At 43.5% G+C, this 24070-nt stretch overlaps 1 protein-coding gene across 5 annotated transcripts in view; it reads left to right on the forward strand.

Moving 5' to 3' along the window:
- myo3b (myosin IIIB) overlaps positions 1-24070 on the forward strand; it is a 118262-nt gene that overhangs the window by 320 nt on the left and 93872 nt on the right. For 2 of the 5 annotated variants that reach the window (XM_046362914.1, XM_046362912.1), the window contains exons 2-8: positions 356-398; positions 7434-7617; positions 9607-9741; positions 10377-10481; positions 10736-10835; positions 11578-11654; positions 12349-12494. In XM_046362914.1, coding sequence (XP_046218870.1) covers positions 356-398; positions 7434-7617; positions 9607-9741; positions 10377-10481; positions 10736-10835; positions 11578-11654; positions 12349-12494 — 790 coding nt within the window. Of the gene's footprint in view, positions 1-64; positions 100-355; positions 399-4903; positions 5021-6855; positions 7044-7433; positions 7618-7810; positions 7832-9606; positions 9742-10376; positions 10482-10735; positions 10836-11577; positions 11655-12348; positions 12495-24070 lie in introns of those variants that run through there. The other 3 variants (XM_046362915.1, XM_046362917.1, XM_046362916.1) reach the window with 3 other exon arrangements.

Genomic DNA, 24070 nt, shown 5'->3' on the forward strand with positions numbered 1-24070 from the left:
AATTGCTTATCAAGTTCCTGTTAATAATTAAACCCTTGACGGGTGATTGTGGTTCGTGAGAAAACCGAGAAAATCAGTTCGGATATGTCGCTATGGACGGTAAGGTACAGAGAAAGTCTATCAATTGGATGATGCTTGTCTACATTATGTTAAAAACGTTTGTCATAGTGTAGTTACAAACGTCGGAATGTCGTTCATTATCTCCGCATTCCTGAGATGGGGATGCCTGTGTTTGAACTGGCCATGTCATGTGTCGCAAATTATCAAATTTAAAGGAAAATGTGATGTTCGTTCAAGATGTTTAATAAGTTCTCATTTGTTTAAGAGTCTTTTCTACCATGTAAAACATTTTCAGGGTTCGGGTTCACAAATGGAAATACAGACGCAGCAAAGACAGGGTAAGGCTTTAATAAAACATATATTCAAAATACATGACTGCAATATTTTGAAAATAAATGTGAATAGTCTGAAAGAAAATCAAGTTGTTATTTTTTCTTTAAGCAGCAGTACCAAAAACAAACATATGACTACAGTACCTAGCAAAGAATAAATTGGCTGACATGAAGATTACAGAGGCTTTAAAGGCCCATTGCAGTCAAAAACGCGATTTTCTTACATGTTAAATACACTGAGTGTACAAAACATTAGGAACACCTGCTCTTTACATGACAGACTCACCAGGTGAATCCAGTTGAAAACTATGATCCTTTATAGATGTAAACTTTTTTAAATCCACTTCAACCAGTGTAGATGAAGGGGAGGAGACAGGTTAAAGAAGGATTTTTAAGCCTTGAGACAATTGAGACATGGATTGTGTATGTGTGCCATTCAGAGGGTGAATGGGCAAGACGAATGATTGAAGTGCCTTTGAACGGGGTATGGTGGTAGGTGCCAGGCGCACCGGTTTGTGTCAAGAACTGCGACGCTGCTGTGTTTTTCATGCTCAACAGTTACCCACGTGTATCAACAATGGTCCACCACCCAAAGGGCATCCAACCAACTTGACACACAACTGTGGGAAGCATTGGTATCAACACGGGCCAGCATTCCTGTGGAAAGCGTTTGACACCTTGTAGAGTCCATGCTCCGATGAATTGAGGCTGTTCGGAGGGGAAAAGGTGGTGTAACTCAATAGTAGGAAGGTGTTCCTAATGTTTTGTACACTCAGTGTTTATTTCCACACTATGAAGTTGGAATAATACTGTGAAAATGATAATGCCCTTTTAGTGTAAGAGCTGTTTGAAAGTGCGCCTGAAATTTCAGCCTATTTAGGTGGGATGGAGTTTTGGCCTGCCTGGTGACATCACCAGGTGGTAAATTAGTCAATAGACCAATAAGAAAGAGCGGTACAAACATCTCTGCCAATAACAGCAACGTTTTGGTTTTCCCTTCCACACTCAGACCACTCCCAGGTGGTCCTAGCACAATTTGGAGAAATTGCTCTTTGCTAAGAAGCTGTTTTTGTTAGGCTTGGCTACTGCCTTTTACAAACTCATGTTACATTTGAACCTAAATTATAAAATACAGCACACATGGCATACATGTACAGTATTGACGATAGGGTGTGTCGTTTTTACTCAATGCTCAGGATACATGGAAACACTGAGGAAAATCACCTCAAGGCAAAAGAGTTTTTCCACCTACACGGCAGGATATGGTGAGAGACCAGATCAGATACTCAGTTCTTCCCACTTTGGCTTTCACCACTACATATCATACAGTCAGCCTTAGCCTCCTACTGTACAACCATCCTGAAGTCTCGCCAGTTTACATTCTGTTTCGCTACACGAAACGGGAGTGCAGCGTTCAGGATGGTCATGGATCAGGCTATCATACAGTGTCCTGTAGTATGATATTAGTGTTACAGCAGTACCTAGTGTACCTATGGCAGCACAGAAGTACTTACCTGTAAATGATGAGGTTTGAATAGTGGGATGCAACACATTTCATCTCCACCACTGTAATCTCTCCATGACTGTGGTCACTGGTCAGACCGGGTTATTGCAAGGACATGACGATTCAAGTTTGACATGTTGATGGAGGTTTACAGTGCTGTGAAGCCCCTTCATATCCCCTTAACAGGGATTAAAGTTGGGAAGAACTGAGTATTTTTGCAACAGACCATGTAAAACTTACCAGTCAGTTTGGGATATAGAGTGTGTGTGTGTGTGAGTTAGATTCTCCTCTTACACATTGCACTCTGGTTCCAGTCCAGTGTGGAAGGTAATCTGTGTTAGTAACTGGTCACATGACCTGTAACTGCCACCATGTCCACACATCACCTGTTTGGTTGTGCCTATGAAGAATCATAGTGATTTGGTGAACCATGCTAAATATACCTATACGGTATATGTACAGCAGCTGATGAAACACATTGTCGAGCTAGGGGGAAATACATTGCATGTTGTGTTGTCACATCTACTGGCTCCAATATTGAGCGTAGCGGTCGATCGATTAATCGGGATGGCCGATTAATTAGGGCCGATTTCAAGTTTTCATAGCAATCGGAAATCTGTATTTTTGGGCGCCGATTTCCGATTATTTGTATTTATTTGTATTTCTTTTGCAACCGCACAGTTAACTAGTCCAACGCTCTAACCATTGCACTCCACCAGTAGTCTGCCTGTTACGCGAATGTAGTAGAAGCCAAGGTAAATTGCTAGCTAGCATTAAACTTATCGTATAAAAAAACAATCAATCATAATCACTAGTTACGACTACTGATCCAGTTTAGCAGGCAATATTAACCAGTTGAAATTGTGTCATTTCTCTTGCGTTCATTGCACACAGAGTCAGGGTATATGCTATAGTTTGGGCTGCCAGGCTCATTGCGAATTAATTTGCCAGAATATTACGTAATTATGACATACATTGAAGGTTGTGCAATGTAACGGTTCCGTATTTCACTGAAATAATAAACTTTTTGTTTTCGAAATGATAGTTTCCGGATTCGATCATATTAATGACCAAAGGCTCGTATTTCTGTGTGTTATTATGTTATAATTAAGTCTGATTTGATAGAGCAGTCTGACTGAGCAGCAGCAGGCCCGTAATCATTCATTCAAACAACACTTTCATGCGTTTTGCCAGCAGCTCTTCGCAAGCACAGTGCTGTTTATGACTTGTAGCCTATCAGCCTAATGGCTGGTGTAACCAATGTGAAATGGCTAGCTAGTTAGCTGGGTGTGCGCTAATACTGTTTCAAACGTCACTCGCTTTTAGATTTGGAGTAGTTATTCCCATTGCGCTGCAAGGGCCGTGGCTTTTGTGGAGCGATGGGTAACAATGCTTCAAGTGTGGCTGTCTATGTGTTCCTGGTTCGAGCCCAGGTAGGGGCAAGGAGGGGGACGGAAGCTATACTGTTACACTGGCAATACTATAGTGCCGATAAGAACATCCAATAGTCAAAGCTATATGAAATACAAATGGTATAGAGAGAAATAGTCATATAAATACTATATTAACTACAACCTAAAACCTCTTACCTTTGAATATTGAAGTCTCATGTTAAAAGGAACCACCAACTTTCATATGTTTTCATGTTCTGAGCAAGGAACTTAAACGTTAGCTTTTTTACATGGCACACATTTTTACATGGCACATATTACTTCTCTAACACTTTGTTTTTGCATTATTTAAACCAAATTGAACATGTTTCATTATTCATTTGAGGCTAAATTTATTTTATTGATCTTTTATATTAAGTTAAAATAAGTGTTAATTCAGTATTGTTGTAATTGTCATTATTACAAATAACAAATAAAATAAAAATCGTCCGATTAATCGGTATCGGCTTTCTTGGTCCTCCAAGAATTGGTATCGGCGTTGAAAAATCATAATCGGTCTACCTCTAATTGAGTGCATTGTAAACTCTTGGCAAATGCTTTTGGCTTCATCCTTCAATGATGCTGAGTGCACATACATATGTAATACATTTATAATGTTTTATATACATGAATATGTTAGCTGGGGTATCTAACTGCATTTTATGCATGTATTAAGAGCATTGCATTCGTTGCGACATATTTTTTTTCTCCCACATGTTGTTGACACAGTGTCGTAAGACAATGAGTAACCAGAGCCTTGCCATCAGGCAGTTCTGGTGTCCTGTTCTGCGAGAGCGCTCTTTTGTTGTCTCCCAGACATTGGTTTATCTCACATCCGTTTGGGAGAACGGTTGTAGGAACATTTTCTCTCTCATTGCTGTGGTGATAAGATATACAGTATTTTGCTGTTAATACACAATAGTCTCAGGGGTCGGGAATATATCAATCTCTCGATTTTGGGTTTATATGAAAACAGATAATTTTTGGTGTTAATATATGAATTGTTTGCATGGGTTAGATTCAACAACGCCAGTTCAATTTCAAATCTGATCTATTCACGGTATACTGACAGTTATCTTTATGAAATGGAAGCTGTTGAGGCAGCGGTTATCTTTTGTGTTCAGTCTGTGTGATCGTCTTTTATCTCTGTGTTCCCCCCTGGGCTTTGTACTCATAGCAACATGACTGCTGGTGTTTGTTGCTCATGTGAAATAAGTCTTGTTTTTGCTGCTAACTATTCAACAAATGAGTTGAACACACTGCAATGTAGCCTATGCAATTTAAGTACCACTAAGACATTACACAACTGCACATTAAATCTAGTATTTTAGCCATTTAGAATTTTAATGAAGATCAAGAGTTGTCTGAATCCGAAGTCAAGTATTTTATGAAGAGTATGTCAGTGAGCTAGAGTTAATTTACTGATTGGAGACATGTGTGGGTCACATGACCTCGTAACTATCCAGAACTTCCTGGTTACCTGTGTGCAACCTGAGAGGCTTCATATCTACCTCGTTTATGACTGGATACATCTGGCACCTGAATATTTAAAACTAGATCACATTGCTGATTACTACTGGATGAATTATTGATCGCTGCTGATTAGCATGATTTGGTCAGGGACATGTTGCTAGGGTAGACACAGAGACACACTTTTAGCAGAACGTGATAGGGAATCAACTGTCACAAACGAGGTATGCATGGGCTATTGAAGCTTTTTTTAACCTGGAAATATTTTTGAGAGTTCAGTTTGAGATTCAGAGTGGTGTACCGTACTGTACGTATGTTATGTAATGTTTGAGGTGAAAGGAGATGTGGGATTTCTGATTCAGGATGGATGATGTTATATGATGTTATACATGTTCTCTTTTGTGTTTATCTCAGCGTTCTTGTTATGCTACCAGTGCTTATTGTCAGTCCTCTCAAAAGGAGACGTTAGAGAGGTGTAAAGGGTTATGTGCAGCGTTGTATGTCATTTCATTCATAGTGTTATGTGTGTCTTTAGTGATCTGAAGTTTATATGTAAAATCTTATCTAAGTTCATACTGTTTTCCTTTTAACAAATTATTTTCAAAAATATATATTTCAGCCACCAATTGAGTGTTTTTAATGAGAACAACACCAGCTGGACTGGCAATAGGTTACTAATGCAGATCCGAGACTTGAGCTTAGTTTTGAAGCACCAGGAGAAAGTTGATATACTAGACTGGGTGTCTGATGCTTCCAGCCACTTTGGTCACACAGCTGCTCTCTAGCAATATGAGCCTACTGTTGTTACAAAAGCCTGGCATAGATGGCTAGGCAACAAGGGAACCACAATGCATTCAATGCACTGAGACTCAAAGATGCTTGGAAACAAAAATGTTTCCATTCGTTTCGAGTAATCAATGGCTCAAAAATAGCTTTTTGACCTTGTTGATGCACAAGGCATGTCTGTTTTACTGTATTTGAACGGGACTGAGCATTGTAGATTAATTTCTGGATGATTGGTGATGATAGCGTTGTTTTTTTACTGAAGTCGGACAGTGGGGGAAATGATTAGGCGTTCTCGCCTAATGTTACACTTTCAAAGAAGCCTGTTGTCTCCCACTTGGCCATGCCATGTTTGGTTTCTTTGAGGATGGACACATTGAAGGACTTCAGCCACCACTTTGCTCTGCATGTTTATACATCTCCTCAAATGACTGTTATATCCAACTAGTGTCAAGCCATCACTCACCCTGCTCCTATGCCAATTCATAAATCTATCCACGCTTTGTGCAGTGACAGAGAGGCCTGGTGGTCCAAATATCGTATATTTATTTTTTCACGTGAACCACTACTCAAAATACATGCTCCCCCGTCTCCCTCAGGGTCAGTCAACCTCTGTGATACAGTGCACTTTATGTGACAAACTGAAGGGACGGGAGAACTGAACTCTCCTCACGGAGAGTATCAATCATTCAGGGAATACGGAATACATACATATGTAAATATGTTTTCCTGATCGGTCACATCGTACAACTGCTCACTCAGGTGTGTGTTTTGACACCTCTTGCTTTGCACCATTAACCCATTATATCTGTCATGATGGTTATGCCCCCACTGTATACACCCCACTGTATACACCCCAGAGTGATTTATTACAGGCCTAGCCCCTCGGATTTGATAATAGGGATGTATCCTTCATTTATGACGCCATGGGGTGGTTTCCTAGACACAGATTAAGATTAAGAATCTCCATTGAAAATGCTTTTTAGTCCAGGATTAGGCTTAGTCTGTGTCCGGGGAAACTGCCCCTCATTATGCAGTTACTTAGTATGATTTGAGCTTGACCTGTCATCGGATAAAGACACCAAAGTCAGATTGAAAATGATACAACGAAAAAGAAAAAAAAAATAGAAATTGCTTTAGAAAACTCTTTCAGTTTGATTATGTGTGGAGCCTTTGGGGGCGGGGTTGGTTCTGTGGTAGACACAAGCACCAGTCAAGTTAATCTCAGGCCAATCCAATTGATTCTGAAGAGATTGTAGTGGTCTTAGTGGCGTGTTCTTCGGCATAGACTGGGTCCCTGTTGTGCGCGCTAAGTCGGCGTCCCAGTGCAATGCTGCTTGTTACATGTCCTCCCGGGGATAAGCGAGCGTCATCTGTGTGGGTCTTGTTTTACTATGAAACACCTTAGTCGTTTGTGTGCACTGCCCAAGGCTTAATGAGTCAGCAGAAAATAACAGTCCCGATGTAAGTACCGTCGTATGGTTTGTATTTTGCTTTCTCTTCATCAGTTTTAAATCTGTTAAGCGCCTCCCATGGCCAAATAGATGTGTCACAGTCAGTGGTGAAGTAATCTACTGTATAACATAGCAAGCTGTTAGGTTCTATGCTGTTGATATATCGCTAGTGAGAAAGTGTGTTTTGGTGGAGCGTTACATGCACATCAGTGTGGTTAAAGCCATATGCGTGATGCTTTGAAGCTAAGCTTAAAGCTATGGTGACACATTACCTGCCATCTTTCCTTGATTAGCAAAGCTTCCCCTAGAGAGGAGGAAAGTGTTGTCAGGGATGCATATTTAGTTCCAATGTGTCTACATGAATGAAGCATTTCTCTTGGATCTCTATTATTCAATGTAGGAGATCGCTGTATGGACTATACCCTTACAAGGCCAGTATGATCGGTCTGGAGAGCCTGGCGGATCCATCGGGTGACTGGGACATTGCGGAGACCATCGGTAAAGGAACCTATGGTAAAGTCTACAGAGTGAACAACAGGAAGGATGGGAGTCAGGCAGCAGTCAAAGTCCTGGACCCAATCAATGTAAGTAATTGCAAAAGACATACAATCAATGCATGTGCCACCTTGTGCATGGAGCATAATTGCTATGGATCTAACAAGTATAGGTGCTCTCCCGCCTAGAATTGTCAACCCTGACCTGTGACAACACTAAACCAAACAAATGAATAAAGGAAATCATCTCTGTTTTTCTTTACTATTGTTTGGCTTGTCTCAGTATACCAGGCATACAAACGGAGTAAGTTTCTTTGCTTATTTCCCTGTACCTGCCTACCCCTCCTCCTGTACCTGTCCCTTTGTTTACTGTTCCCTAGTAGATTCCCCAACTATAGTGGCGTGTCAAGGGGGTGGCCCAGGCTGGCCACACCCCTCCACTGAAATCTGATTGGCCACCCCGCTGGCCCCCCAGAAATTCTGAGATCTCATAGGTCGTCTGTGAATACATTGACTGACAGCAAGACTCCTCAATCTCACCAGAGAAAGCATCCGAGCGAGCGAAACAGCCCTATGTCTTAGTATGTGTAGCCCATGTATCTGATGCTGTCTGGACATGTCATACTCTTTTTGGCCAGACAAAATCAGATACATGGTCTATACATACTAAGACAGAGGGGCGATGTTTGCTTTCTCCGATGCTCCGATGCTTTCTCTGGTGAAATAGATTCAGCCTCTTGTGAATTATGCCCCTTGCGAATTATGCCGCTTGTGAATTAGCCTCTTGCGAAAATTATGAAACACGGATAGACACGAAGGAGAAATTTCTATGTTTCTTTCTCTTTTTATTGTAAAACATTTTGGGGATGCCGCCACTTTTTTGGCTGAATGTCATTAAACTTATGGTGTTTGTAATAGAGTTTACCTTTCCATTCAAATGGCGGGTGCACAGTGCCCTGTTCAGAGGCTGGACCTATTTTGGAGTAGACAAAAGTACGCAAGTCACCTACTTTGAAGTGATTTTGTTTGATAGTCAGATGAAAACTTCATGACTCATTGTGTTCGTGACAAATGAAAAGTTAATACATTTGTACAGTGAAATTCCATGTCTTTACTATAAAGCACATTAAACATTTTCATAGGAGGTCCTGTAGAAAGAATTGAGACCCCCCCCTCCTCCCGAATGACCCTGTATAATTCGCACACACCTTCCATGCAGACACTGTATCAATATTTTGGAATTGATTTATGATTTATTTTAACAGGGAAATGCACCAAACCTAAGCTGAAGCATTACAGCCGTTGAACCATCATAATTATATTGTAAAAACCAATTTGATCGATTAAGGTTCAAAATGTTATGGCCCCCTCTAAACTGAGCCTGTGGCCCACCTTGGCCACCCCCATTCAGAATGTTCTAGACACGCCACTTCCCACCTGTTTCCTTTTTCACCTATTTTCACTCCATTTCTACACCCGCATTCCACGGTCGTCCTAACCAGTCGCTGTGTCCACCTTCCCCATCATGCATGTGCCGCTACCTTAGTGATGTGCAGTTAGTTGCAAGACCTGTCCGTGGTGCAGATGCCTGGGGCCATGGGCCCTGCAGTTGCGCCATGTTGTGTGTTTGTGAGATTCAGGGCTGAGTGCTTGTTTATGATTGTGTCGGTGCTCCAATCCCTCTTGCGACTCTCTTTGCTAGCCCCCTGCTGCAGCTCCCTGCCTGGCTGGTTATGAAGATGCAGCTGCTTCCATGCTCATTCCTCTCCTTGATTAGACCGCTGACGGTATATTTCACACATCCAGGAAGAGGAATTCTGCCTCTGTGACGCTTTCTCTTCCACTGAGATTTAAACTGATTTAGAAGAAGCTCAGCTGGTACTTCTGACCAAGAACTAGTTTCCCCTGTGTTTAATAGTTCTGGGCTCTGATTGAAGGTGTTTTAGCTTCCTTATAATCTCATTTCAACATCCTTTTTTTAATGTCAGAAGTGTCAATACAGTTTGTTGTGTGACTTATGACAAATGTCCTCCGTCAAAATGGTGTGTCGCTGATGTAAATGTGTCCTCTTTGACAAAGGATGTCGATGAGGAGATTGAGGCCGAGTACAACATCCTGAGGACCTTGTCCAACCACCCCAACGTGGTCAAGTTCTACGGCATGTTCTACAAGTCAGATGACCTCTCAGGCGGACAGCTCTGGTTGGTTCTAGAGGTGAGATCCCCTGGGTTATTCTGTCTCGCTTATGAAGTAAGACTTTGCCCAGCTTTATACAGTCCTGTCAAATACTGTATATCTATAACATCTCTACATCTTCAGCACTACACATATAGTGTTAATCATTAAAGTGCTCATACTGTATGACTTTCCACAGGAGGAAATATAACCCAGTGGTGTTTGCATGTCAAACATTACAGTCTGCTTGTGCTCAATATAAGTAGCTGCACTTTATCTCTCTCCTGTGTTACATCTCCTCCACTATGATCACGTAGTCTTACAGCTGTTGTCTGTTTGAGAAGTAGAAGGATCACAAACAGTAGGTTTGCTTTATATCACAGCAGTGAAATCTATCGCAGAGCTGAGAGGAGGTCACCCTCCTACACTGGGAAAAATATGTTAAAAGCTCTGGAAGAAAGAGCCGTGACACCAGTCTAGTTGTGTATGTGTGGGAGGGAGGGATGGCTCTTGTGTAATGAATCATAATCTAGAGTAGTGAGTAATGGAGGAGCCACTGTTCTTTCTGTCTGTCTCTCTCTCCCTCCCTCTCACTCACTCACTCACTCACTCACTCACTCACTCACTCACTCACTCACTCACTCACTCACTCTGTCTCTCTCTCTCTCACACAGCTGTGCAACGGGGGCTCAGTCACCGATCTCATCAAAGGCATGCTCATGCGGGGCCAGCGACTGCTGGAGCCCGTTATCGCATACATCTTATACGGCGCCCTCTTGGTGAGATGGCCAACTGCAAAACGCCTAATGACGGAAGGGGGTGGCATCCACACACAGTGGGCAGGGGATTGACTCAGGTGGTGTGGGAGTAATAGATTTCCATCCCTTTAAACACCAGGGGGAGCTCTTTGATATGCATGGCAGTAGACAGCTTTATTTGAAACACATTCAAATTGTACTAATCACAAACCGTTGATAATGGGGTTACTGATGCTTATTAAGCCCCCCTTTGCTTTCCTCCTCACGCCTGCCAGGGTCTCCAGCATTTACACAACAACCGGATTATCCATCGTGACGTCAAAGGAAACAACATCCTTCTGACCACCGAGGGAGGGGTCAAACTTGTTGACTTTGGTAATGGCTTTTGTTATCCTGTTGTGGGTGCACTTTGGCTAATTGATGGCTTGTAGAAAGAGATACATGCATATTACAGGGAGGCTCTGGGAAGTTGTTTGTTGGCTCGGTTTCTTCTGTCTGGGTCTTTGTTTAACAGATGACTTATCATTGGAAGTTAATCCATGTTTTTTTTTGTCCACAAAAAAGCCTGTGATATTATTGGTAAAAGAGTACAAGATGAATACGAGCATGTGGAGATCAATGCTTCGCTGCGGTCCACATCTTGCTTCCCCCCCTACCCTATGTAACATCTTGGTATTTCATGGACCATAGCTTAACCTAAGGCTATTATTGCTCATTTAAATTGCATTATTTGATCCTTTGCATATAAAAAGAAAGCTGTTCTAGCAAATGACTCTGAGTTGCCCCGGGCATGTTTATGTCCTTGTGTGTTGGGAATGAAGTGGACTCCTGCTGATAAAAATCTGTCCCACTTAATTTGAAATTATTATTGCCAATTTATGTTGGTATGGCAGGTTGCCCCACCAAATGATATGCCATATTGCTATTGATTGATTCACACACACTTTCCCTCTGTAATTCACAATCGTGTAATATGCACATTACAGCATATTAAACAACTGTGAATATGTAATTATTACAGGCTGTAATGTGGTATAACACAAACAATCTTATTTTGCACCAAACACCGATGCTCCGAGAATGAGGTGATTTATTAATTAGCTTGAATTCTATCCAGGTGTCTCTGCTCAGCTGACGAGTGCACGTTTGAGGAGAAACACATCCGTTGGCACTCCCTTTTGGATGGCACCTGAGGTTAGCCTTTTTTTTACATGCCCAACTAAACCACTTTGCTTGCAATTACATGAGAATACTAAGCACCAAAATATCCTACATGATGACACCATTGAGTTGCATTAGATGTGCTATGTGGACTGTAGAGCGAGATAGACGAGTGACTATGTACTCTGCTGAGGCTGTTTAATATGTAACACCCCCTTGTCATTGTGCATTCCCTTCCACGCGCCCTGCTCTTGAGGTCGCCCCAAGGTTAATAGCTGGAAGTCTGCTGCCCCAGCTTACTGTTTGGCAGAAATGAGGCATGATGATTGGGCTGGTAGGAGGGGTCCTCAGGGGCAATTAGAATAAAGGAGGCTGTTCATTTTGGTCTCAGTAATGATTTTTGACGGTGAGAGAAGGGAGGCGCAATACTAGTTGCAACGCACATTATCTGATGAATGAATTTAACTGTACCCTTTTTAAATCAACATTACAATGTGTTTTTCAAACACAGGCAATTATAAAATGACTTTATCGTCTTCTGCATTGTTGGCCAAAACTCATCGGATTTCAGTTCCACAAAAATGAAAGTGGCCATAATGAAGTCAGTACCTCGCTGTTGTAAAGACATTACCGTCATATCATCATGGACAGTAAGAAACATGGCAGCAACTTGCATGAGAAGTGTCCATCTACTTGTGTCATGCTTGTCCTGCCTGTGTCGTCCCAGGTCATCGCCTGTGAGCAGCAGTATGACTCCACGTATGACGCCCGCTGTGACGTGTGGTCACTGGGCATCACAGCCATAGAGCTGGCTGATGGAGACCCCCCATTGTCTGAGATGCACCCCGTCAAAGCCCTCTTCAAGATCCCACGGTAAGGCACTAGAGGGCTCCCTCTGCACATGCCTGGCTGGGGCAGACCAGACACGCAGCAGCAGTTGCGCTCTCGTAAGAAGCTTTTCATTTTGGCTGGAGGACAATGGTAAACTGAATTTAAGAGTGGATCGTCACAGAGCCCTTTCTCTGAAAAATTATGAAATGCCAAATATGTCAAGAAATTGAAAAGATTCTTAATGTAATTTTGTGTGGTCATGAAATGCAGGATAGACCTGGTATAAATGAATTAAATCAGGGAAATAATTAGCCTTCTACAATCCGTGTTTCCAAGCTACAAGGCTAGATTGTAAACTCAATTGAAAATTGCAGAATGATAAACTGATCAGAACTGATCAAGAGTTAATGGAACAACATTTGGCCTTACCCTTAAATATGTTATTTAATCTAAAAACTCTCCTCTGATGTGTTCACAATTTCTGATGAATGATTATTTAAAAGCTCTGATGGTACAAGTGGCTGACCTTTTACTATTGGCACAATCATGCAATTATCTCTCAGTTTGGTGAGGATGTGCCCTTCTGATTGCAATTTGCATTGGTGATTAGCTCCATTCACATTGAGATGAGGCTGTCACCAGCCACCCATCCACGGTGTTATCTCCACCCCACCAAACCTGATGAGAAACAAGCAGGCATCGTGTCGCTGTAGTAGTTATGGGAACCACAGCAGTGGTTTATCACACCAAACTCGAAGTGAAAGGTAAAACAGGTGACAGCAATTACAGGCTCAGAGGAAGCTGTCCTGGTCAAACGAACGCTCTCGAATCACAGAGCCTGGAATAACACTCTACTGGGTCTGTGGGGAAGCATGCATTCAGTCATCTGATTTGATAGGATGGAACCTTTTCAGTGGGATGTACACCTAAATTCTGTATTGTGCTGAGTTGGTGATTGGCCTGTGTTGGTAGAAGGATGAAAACAGCAGACAGCATCTAAAGTAGATGCAGCTATTGATACAGTACCAGAGCAGGTTTTGCATTCTGTGTGAATGACTTGAATTGCCCTTAGATGACATTCACTAGAGGTCGTGATAAACAATGGACGGGCATGTACAGTTCTCTTCTGTTATCATTCATCCATTTTTCTTTATCACCTTTTAATTAAATAATTTGACTTTATGAGAGATTTGGAATATAAATAGAGTTAGACACGTGCAGCAATCTACCATTGTTAAGACTGGGGATTCTTTTTCAAAATCAAAATAGATATTTGGCCCTGGCCCATAAATCTTTTGAATTAGGACCTTTGGCTGGGCGGCGCCAGGATAAATCACAGTGCGGGCACACTGAACCGTGAAATGATTCTGTTAACATGTCATCTGTCTCAAATATATTTTCCCATCAATGCAACAAGGCAGTCAAACTGATAAGGGAAGGTTGTCTGACAGTGTCTGTCTGTTGTATGTGCGTTCTATTTGAAACAGAGGACATGTGTTACAAAATGGTGTACCTGTGTGTTACACTTTAATTCTGCACTTTGAGCACAGAAATGATAGTGATACACAATATATTGCTTTAATGATTTTATTGAGGTAGATTCAAGGATTGTATTGAGGTAGATTTAATGATTGTAATGAGGCAGAGTTAATGATTGTAATGAGGTAGACTTAATTATTGTAATGAGGTAGATTTAATGATTGTGATGCGGTAGATTTAATTATTGTAAAATTAGGTTGATTTAATGATTTGAAAAATGAGGTCGATTTAATGATTGTAATGAGGTATATTTAATTATTGTAAAATTAGGTGGATTTAATTATTTTAATGAGATCGATTTAATAATTGAAATTAGGTAGATTAAATTGTTGTTTCCTGTGAGTATTACAATCATGCTTTAGTTGCTCTAATTGCCATAATCAGTGGCTTCTCCTGATAGAGTATTGTCCTTGGGAATAATAGGTTTTATAAAAAATCCCACGGACACTAAAACATGCTATATTTAAGCAATAAGGCTCGAGGGGGTGTGGTGTATATGGCCAATATACCACGGCTAAGGGCTGTTCTCATGCATGACGCAACGCAGAGTGCCTGGATACAGCCCTTAGCCGTGGTATGTTGGCCATATACCACAAACCCCCCAAGGTGCCTTATTGCTTCTATAAACTGGTTACCAACGTAATTAGAGCAGTAAAAATAAATGTTTTGTCATACCCGTGGTATAAAATAAAGCCAATCAGCATTCAGGGCTCGAACCACTCAGTTTATAATTCCTTATGACATAAGATTGTATGTCTTTGCACACATTCTTGTATTTCCATCTCACAATCCACTCAATGGCACACTGTATTTATTAATCTGCTGTGTAAATCCTAAAATTATTCCTATGAGTAGGACATTACCATGACAAACATGGTCTATATTGGGTATAAGCATTATGAAAACACAACAGATGTTTTGAAATATTGCAATAACTGCATATTCAGTGTCACCATCTAAATCTAGTTGATGCTTCTGTCTGGCTTCACCTACAGTTGAAGTCGGAAGTTTACTTACACTTAGGTTGGAGTCATTAAAACTCGTTTTTCAACCACTCCACAAATTTCTTGTTACCAAACTATAGTTTTGGCAAGTCGGTTAGGACATCTACTTTGTGCATGACACAAGTCATTTTTCCAACAATTGTTTACAGACAGATTATTTCACTGTATCAAAATTCCAGTTGGTCAGAAGTTTACATACACTAAGTTGACTGTGCCTTTAAACAGCTTGGAAAATTCCAGAAAATTATGTCATGGCTTTAGAAGCTTCTGATTGACTCAAATGATGTAAATTAGCCTATTGGAGGTGTACCTGTGGATGTATTTAAAGGCCTACCTTCAAAATCAGTGCCTCTTTGCTTGACATCATGGGAAAATCAAAAGAAATCAGGCAAGACATCAACAAAAAATATTGTAGACCTCAACAAGTCTGGTTCATCCTTGGGAGCAATTTCCAAACACGTGAAGGTACCACGCTCATTTGTACAAACAATAGTACGCAAGTATAAACACCATGGGACCACTCAGCCATCATACCGCTCAGGAAGGGGACGCATTCTGTCTCCTAGAGATGAACATGCTTTGGTGCGAAAAGTGAAGATCAATCACAGAACAACAGCAAAGGACCTTGTGAAGATGCTGGAGGAAACAGGTACAAAAGTATCTATATCCACAGTAAAACAAGTCCTATATCGACATAACCTGAAAGGGCGCTCAGCAAGGAAGAAGCCATTGCTCCAAAACCGCCATAAAAAAGGCAGACTATGGTTTGCAACTGCACATGGGGGAAAAAATATTTTTGGAGAAGTGTCCACTGGTCTGATGAAGCAAAAATAGAACTGTTTGGCCATAATGACCATCGTTATGTTTGGGGGAAAAGGGGGAGGCTTGCAACCCGAAGAACACCATTCCAACCGCGAAGCACGGGGGTGGCAGCATCATGTTGTGGGGGTGCTTTGCTGCAGGAGGGACTGGTGCACTTCACAAAATATATGGCATCATGAGGTAGGAAAATTGTGAATATATTGAAGCAACATCTCAAGATATCAGTCAGGAAGTTAAAGCTTGGTCGCAAATGTGTCTTTCAAATGGACAATGACCCCAAGCATACTTTTAAAGTTGTCAAATTGGCTTAAGGACAACAAAGTCAAGGTATTGGAGTGGCCATCACAAAGCCCTGACCTCATTCCTATAGAAAATGTGTGGGCAGAACTGAAAAAGCATGTGCGAGCAAGGAGGCCTAGAAACCTGACTCAGTTACACCAGCTCTGTCAGGAGGAATGGGCAAAAATACACCCAACTTATTGTGGGAAGCTTGTGGGAGGCTACCCAAAACGTTTGACCCAAGTTAAGCAATTTAAAGGCAATGCTACCGAATACTAATTGAGTGTATGTAAACTTCTGACCCAATGTGATGAAAGAAAAAAAAGCTGAAATAAATCGTTCTCTCTACTATTATTCTGACATTTTACATTCTTAAAATAAAGTGGTGATCCCAACTTACCTTAAACAGGGAATTATTACTAGGATTAAATGTCAGTAATTGTGAAAAACTGAGTTTAAATGTAATTGGCTATGGTGTGTGTAAACTTCCGACTTCAACTGTATATCCTTTTGTGATGTAGCTGGCAGTATGTGAACCCTGGGTTGAGATCTGAGAGGGTTCTGGTGTTTTTGGCTGGCTCAGGACTATACCCTTCGCTGTACTACATTATCTCCATGTCATACAGCAGATGGAGTGGCCTTAGGGTGTGGACTCAGTGTGTAGATAAAACAACAGCACCATTAATGTAGCCAGGCCTCTGGGGCCATTGACACTGGGGCTGAGCACAGGCAGGACTACTGCAAGCCACGTGATAGAGCTTTAGATTTGTGGTGGGAACTTGCACAGATGGTATCCCTTTCACAGCGGAACCAGTGTGAAGTGATGAGAGGAGTTCAGATCGCTGTCAGGGAAGCTGCTCTGCTCCTCCACTCCATTCATACCTGCTGCTTGCTCTTTTCCACAGATAGCATCACATAGAAAGAATTGTATTGATTCCAACACCATTGTAAATCACTATTAACAGTGAAGTAAGGCCGGCCCGGGAGACAATCTGTTGTAGATAGATCTCCAAGAGCCAATCACAGATCCTCCTCTATGGGAAACTGATTATATGGCCTACAGCATATCATGATGAGAAGATTGGATGTGATTTTGCCTGCTTTATAGTATGTCATATATGTGGGGCCCATGGTTATCATGAATGTGGGTAATGGAGCATGTAAAAGGGTAAAGCTGTAAAACGGTTAACTGCAGAATTAATTACGGAAACTTGAGACGATGCTCTCAGATATTCAATATGTGGAAAGGTTAATTGCTTGAGCCAATATTCTCCATGCTGTATTTGCCAAACCCAGAGTAAAGTCCTGTGTAAAGTCATAGGGAGATACGTAAAAAGCCTGTGAAGGTTAAAGGGAATTGGCAAAGAAGTCCAATGCTGTGTTTATTCGCCCAGATCCCAGTGGATATTAGCAAAATACAGTGAACTCCAAAAGTATTGTGACAGTAAAATTGTTTGTTGTTGTTTTGGCTTTGTAATCCAGTACTTTGGATTTGAGATGATACAATGACTCAGAGGTTAAAGTGCGGACTGTCAGCTTTAATTTGAAGGTATTTTCATCCATATCTCACGAACCGTTTAGAGATTACAGCACTTACAGCATACAACAACAAAAATCTGTCACTATCCCAATTCTTTGGAGCTCACTGTATGTAACTGGGCTTGTATCTGTCTGAAGGGAGATGTGAAGTGAGGAAGATAATGTGTGTAAATGATGGGTTGTCAGAGCCAACAAAGGCTAATGAAATCATAGGGCAACCAGTGTTCTGGCAAGAAGCAACATCCCAGCCAAAAGCCACAGGTAATGTAAAGGTTACAGAGCAGAACAGTCAAGACTGAAAGACATCGCTACCATTTTTACTGTTTTCTTTTACCAATACTGTTCATTCATTTTGGAATGTATCTGATAAGGGTCCGATTTTGAAATTGACACCTGACCATCAGCAGCACAGTATGCAGGCCTTGGTTCAATGTTAAATGTCAACTTAAGTCTTAGCAGAATGTAAACTGTGATTCTTGTATTGTAATCTTGACATTCAGCCCTCGTAACATTTTGGTGATTTTTATGCACATGAAAGGCTGGGGTTAGGGTTGGGGTTAAGATTTATGCTTACTTTTCTATAAACTGTGAGTCTTTGAGATTGAGACGCGTTCATTTCAAAGTAAACTCACACAGATTTTGGTACGTACTTTTCACAACATTTGTTTGGCATTTTGTATGTGGAAGATTACTATTGGCTATATGTCAACTGGTCAATCCATCATAGTCTCTAAAGCCTTGTTCACATTGGCAGTTTGAAGTGAATTATATCCAATTTTTTTGCATATCCGATTCGAATCTGTTCTTTTTCCTGCAGGAAGAAGTTGGAACATCTTTTCCTTTGAGGCTTTAAAAGTGTTCTTACACTATGATTCTGAACACTCAAAGAAACTGGGAAATGTCCATGGCAGGCATTGTTGTTACGTTAGCTTGCTACATAACCTCTTGTGTGATAGGAAGCACGTGTCATGTTTTGTCTTATATTGTCTTGTCATTTTGCTTTTCCCTCTGTTCGTTTTCCCCCTGCTGGTCTTTTTAGGTTCGTTCCCCTTTTTCTCTCTCCCTTCCTCTCTCTCTTCTCTCTATCGTTCCGTTCCTGCTCCCAGCTGTTCCTATTCCCCTAATCTATCAATTAGTCTTCCCACACCTGTTCCCTATCTTTTTCCCTGATTAGAGTCCCTATTTCTCCCCTTGTTTTCCGTTTCTGCCCTGTCGGATCCTTGTCTATTGTTCACCGTGCTGTGTCTGTGTATCGCCCTGTCGTGTCGTGTTTCCCTCAGATGCTGCGTGGTGAGCAGGTGTCTGAGTCTGCTACGTTCAAGTGCCTTCCCGAGGCAACCGGCAGTTCATGATCGAGTCTCCAGTCTGTTCTCGTCATTACGAGTGGAATTGTGCTTTATGATTGTATATTTACTTTACTGGATTAAAGACTCTGTTTTCGCCAAGTCACTTTTGGGTCCTCATTCACCTGCATAACAGAAGGATCCGACCAAAGAATGGACCCAGCGACTACAGACGCTCGTAACACTGCCGTCGAGATCCAAGGAGCCATGCTCGGCAGACACGAGCAGGAATTGTCTGCTGCTCGCCATGCCGTGGAGAACCTGGCCGCTCAGGTTTCCGACCTCTCTGGACAGTTCCAGAGTCTTCGTCTCGTGCCACCTGTTACTTCCTGGCCTGCCGAGCCTCCGGAACCTAGGGTTAATAACCCACCTTGCTACTCCGGGCAGCCCACGGAGTGCCGCTCCTTTCTCACCCAGTGTGATATTGTGTTCTCTCTCCAACCCAACACATACTCTAGAGAGAGAGCTCGGGTTGCTTACGTCATTTCACTCCTTACTGGCCGGGCTCGAGAGTGGGGCACAGCTATCTGGGAGGCAAGGGCTGATTGCTCTAACAAGTACCAGAACTTTAAAGAGGAGATGATTCAGGTTTTTGACCGTTCAGTTTTTGGTAGGGAGGCTTCTAGGGCCCTGGCTTCCCTATGCCAAGGTGATCGATCCATAACGGATTACTCTATTGAGTTTCGCACTCTTGCTGCCTCTAGTGAGTGGAACGAGCCGGCGCTGCTCGCTCGTTTTCTGGAGGGACTCCACGCAGTGGTTAAAGATGAGATTCTCTCCCGGGAGGTTCCTTCAAGTGTGGACTCTTTGATTGCTCTCGCCATCCGCATAGAACGACGGGTAGATCTTCGTCACCAGGCTCGTGGAAGAGAGCTCGCGTCAACGGTGTTTCCCTGCTCCGCATCGCAACCATCTCCCACCTCTGGCTCAGAGACTGAGCCCATGCAGCTGGGAGGTATTCGCATCTCGACTAAGGAGAGGGAACGGAGGATCACCAACCGCCTGTGCCTCTATTGCGGATTTGATGGACATTTTGTCAATTCATGTCCAGTAAAAGCCAGAGCTCATCAGTAAGCGGAGGGCTACTGGTGAGCGCTACTACTCAGGTCTCTCCATCTAGATCCTGTACTACTATGTCGGTCCATCTACGCTGGACCGGTTCGGGTGCTACATGCAGTGCCTTGATAGACTCTGGGGCTGAGGGTTGTTTCATGGACGAAGCATGGGCTCGGAAACATGACATTCCTTTCAGACAGTTAGACAAGCCTACGCCCATGTTCGCCTTAGATGGTAGTCATCTTCCCAGTATCAGATTTGAGACACTACCTTTAACCCTCACAGTATCTGGTAACCACAGTGAGACTATTTCTTTTTTGATTTTTCGTTCACCTTTTACACCTGTTGTTTTGGGTCATCCCTGGCTAGTATGTCATAATCCTTCTATTAATTGGTCTAGTAATTCTATCCTATCCTGGAACGTTTCTTGTCATGTGAAGTGTTTAATGTCTGCCATCCCTCCCATTTCTTCTGTCCCCACTTCTCAGGAGGAACCTGGCGATTTGACAGGAGTGCCGGAGGAATATCATGATCTGCGCACGGTCTTCAGTCGGTCCCGAGCCAACTCCCTTCCTCCTCACCGGTCGTATGATTGTAGTATTGATCTCCTTCCGGGGACCACTCCTCCTCGGGGTAGACTATACTCTCTGTCGGCTCCCGAACGTAAGGCTCTCGAGGATTATTTGTCTGTGTCCCTTGACGCCGGTACCATAGTGCCTTCTTCCTCTCCGGCCGGGGCGGGGTTTTTTTTTGTTAAGAAAAAGGACGGTACTCTGCGCCCCTGCGTGGATTATCGAGGGCTGAATGACATAACGGTTAAGAATCGTTATCCGCTTCCCCTTATGTCATCAGCCTTCGAGATTCTGCAGGGAGCCAGGTGCTTTACTAAGTTGGACCTTCGTAACGCTTACCATCTCGTGCGCATCAGAGAGGGGGACGAGTGGAAAACGGCGTTTAACACTCCGTTAGGGCATTTTGAGTACCGGGTTCTGCCGTTTGGTCTCGCCAATGCGCCAGCTGTTTTTCAGGCATTAGTTAATGATGTTCTGAGAGACATGCTGAACATCTTTGTTTTTGTCTATCTTGACGATATCCTGATTTTTTTCACCGTCACTCGAGATTCATGTTCAGCACGTTCGACGTGTTCTACAGCGCCTTTTAGAGAATTGTCTCTACGTGAAGGCTGAGAAGTGCTCTTTTCATGTCTCCTCCGTTACTTTTCTCGGTTCCGTTATTTCCGCTGAAGGCATTCAGATGGATTCCGCTAAGGTCCAAGCTGTCAGTGATTGGCCCGTTCCAAGGTCACGTGTCGAGTTGCAGCGCTTTCTAGGTTTCGCTAATTTCTATCGGCGTTTCATTCGTAATTTCGGTCAAGTTGCTGCCCCTCTCACAGCTCTTACTTCTGTCAAGACGTGTTTTAAGTGGTCCGGTTCCGCCCAGGGAGCTTTTGATCTTCTAAAAGAACGTTTTACGTCCGCTCCTATCCTCGTTACTCCTGACGTCACTAGACAATTCATTGTCGAGGTTGACGCTTCAGAGGTAGGCGTGGGAGCCATTCTATCCCAGCGCTTCCAGTCTGACGATAAGGTTCATCCTTGCGCTTATTTTTCTCATCGCCTGTCGCCATCTGAACGCAACTATGATGTGGGTAACCGCGAACTGCTCGCCATCCGCTTAGCCCTAGGCGAATGGCGACAGTGGTTGGAGGGGGCGACCGTTCCTTTTGTCGTTTGGACAGACCATAAGAACCTTGAGTACATCCGTTCTGCCAAACGACTTAATGCTCGTCAAGCTCGTTGGGCGTTGTTTTTCGCTCGTTTCGAGTTTGTGATTTCTTACCGTCCGGGTAGCAAGAACACCAAGCCTGATGCCTTATCCCGTCTTTTTAGTTCTTCTGTGGCTTCGACTGATCCCGAGGGGATTCTTCCTTATGGGCGTGTTGTCGGGTTGACAGTCTGGGGAATTGAAAGACAGGTTAAGCAAGCACTCACGCACACTGCGTCGCGCGCGCTTGTCCTAGTAACCTTCTTTTCGTTCCTGTTTCCACTCGTCTGGCTGTTCTTCAGTGGGCTCACTCTGCCAAGTTAGCTGGTCATCCCGGTGTTCGAGGCACTCTTGCGTCTATTCGCCAGCGCTTTTGGTGGCCGACTCAGGAGCGTGACACGCGCCGTTTCGTGGCTGCTTGTTCGGACTGCGCGCAGACTAAGTCAGGTAACTCTCCTCCTGCCGGTCGTCTCAGACCGCTCCCCATTCCTTCTCGACCATGGTCTCACATCGCCCTAGACTTCATTACCGGTCTGCCTTTGTCTGCGGGGAAGACTGTGATTCTTACGGTTGTCGATAGGTTCTCTAAGGCGGCACATTTCATTCCCCTCGCTAAACTTCCTTCCGCTAAGGAGACGGCACAAATCATCATCGAGAATGTGTTCAGAATTCATGGTCTCCCGTTAGACGCCGTTTCAGACAGAGGCCCGCAATTCACGTCACAGTTTTGGAGGGAGTTCTGTCGTTTGATTGGTGCGTCCGTCAGTCTCTCTTCCGGGTTTCATCCCCAGTCTAACGGTCAAGCAGAGAGGGCCAATCAGACGATTGGTCGCATACTACGCAGCCTTTCTTTCAGAAACCCTGCGTCTTGGGCAGAACAGCTCCCCTGGGCAGAATACGCTCACAACTCGCTTCCTTCGTCTGCTACCGAGTTATCTCCGTTTCAGAGTAGTCTGGGTTACCAGCCTCCTCTGTTCTCATCCCAGCTTGCCGAGTCCAGCGTTCCCTCCGCTCAAGCGTTTGTCCAACGTTGTGAGCGCACCTGGAGGAGGGTGAGGTCTGCACTTTGCCGTTACAGGGCACAGACTGTGAGAGCCGCCAATAGACGTAGGATTAAGAGTCCAAGGTATTGTTGCGGCCAGAGAGTGTGGCTTTCCACTCGCAACCTTCCTCTTACGACAGCTTCTCGAAAGTTGACTCCGCGGTTCATTGGTCCGTTCCGTGTCTCCCAGGTCGTCAATCCTGTCGCTGTGCGACTGCTTCTTCCGCGACATCTTCGTCGCGTCCATCCTGTCTTCCATGTCTCCTGTGTCAAGCCCTTTCTTCGCACCCCCGTTCGTCTTTCCTCCCCCCCCTCCCGTCCTTGTCGAGAGCGCACCTATTTACAAGGTACGTAGGATCATGGACATGCGTTCTCGGGGACGGGGTCACCAATACTTAGTGGATTGGGAGGGTTACGGTCCTGAGGAGAGGAGTTGGGTTCCGTCTCGGGACGTGCTGGACCGTTCACTTATTGATGATTTCCTCCGTTGCCGCCAGGATTCCTCCTCGAGTGCGCCAGGAGGCGCTCGGTGAGTGGGGGGGGTACTGTCATGTTTTGTCTTATATTGTCTTGTCATTTTGCTTTTCCCTCTGTTCGTTTTCCCCCTGCTGGTCTTTTTAGGTTCGTTCCCCTTTTTCTCTCTCCCTTCCTCTCTCTCTTCTCTCTATCGTTCCGTTCCTGCTCCCAGCTGTTCCTATTCCCCTAATCTATCAATTAGTCTTCCCACACCTGTTCCCTATCTTTTTCCCTGATTAGAGTCCCTATTTCTCCCCTTGTTTTCCGTTTCTGCCCTGTCGGATCCTTGTCTATTGTTCACCGTGCTGTGTCTGTGTATCGCCCTGTCGTGTCGTGTTTCCCTCAGATGCTGCGTGGTGAGCAGGTGTCTGAGTCTGCTACGTTCAAGTGCCTTCCCGAGGCAACCGGCAGTTCATGATCGAGTCTCCAGTCTGTTCTCGTCATTACGAGTGGAATTGTGCTTTATGATTGTATATTTACTTTACTGGATTAAAGACTCTGTTTTCGCCAAGTCGCTTTTGGGTCCTCATTCACCTGCATAACAGCACGAGCACCCCCACTAATCAGCCTGCACCACTGCTCACACCCGTCATTACAACTAGCATAGCCATGTCAACAAATGACTGCTGTCTGAACACTCATAAATCCGTTTTGGTCACGTCACTTGTAACTTGCTGTTTGGACAGTCAATAATCCAAAACGGATTTGAAAAAC

This window comes from Oncorhynchus gorbuscha, linkage group LG09 (assembly GCF_021184085.1).
Source record: "Oncorhynchus gorbuscha isolate QuinsamMale2020 ecotype Even-year linkage group LG09, OgorEven_v1.0, whole genome shotgun sequence".
Lineage (NCBI taxonomy): Eukaryota > Metazoa > Chordata > Actinopteri > Salmoniformes > Salmonidae > Oncorhynchus > Oncorhynchus gorbuscha.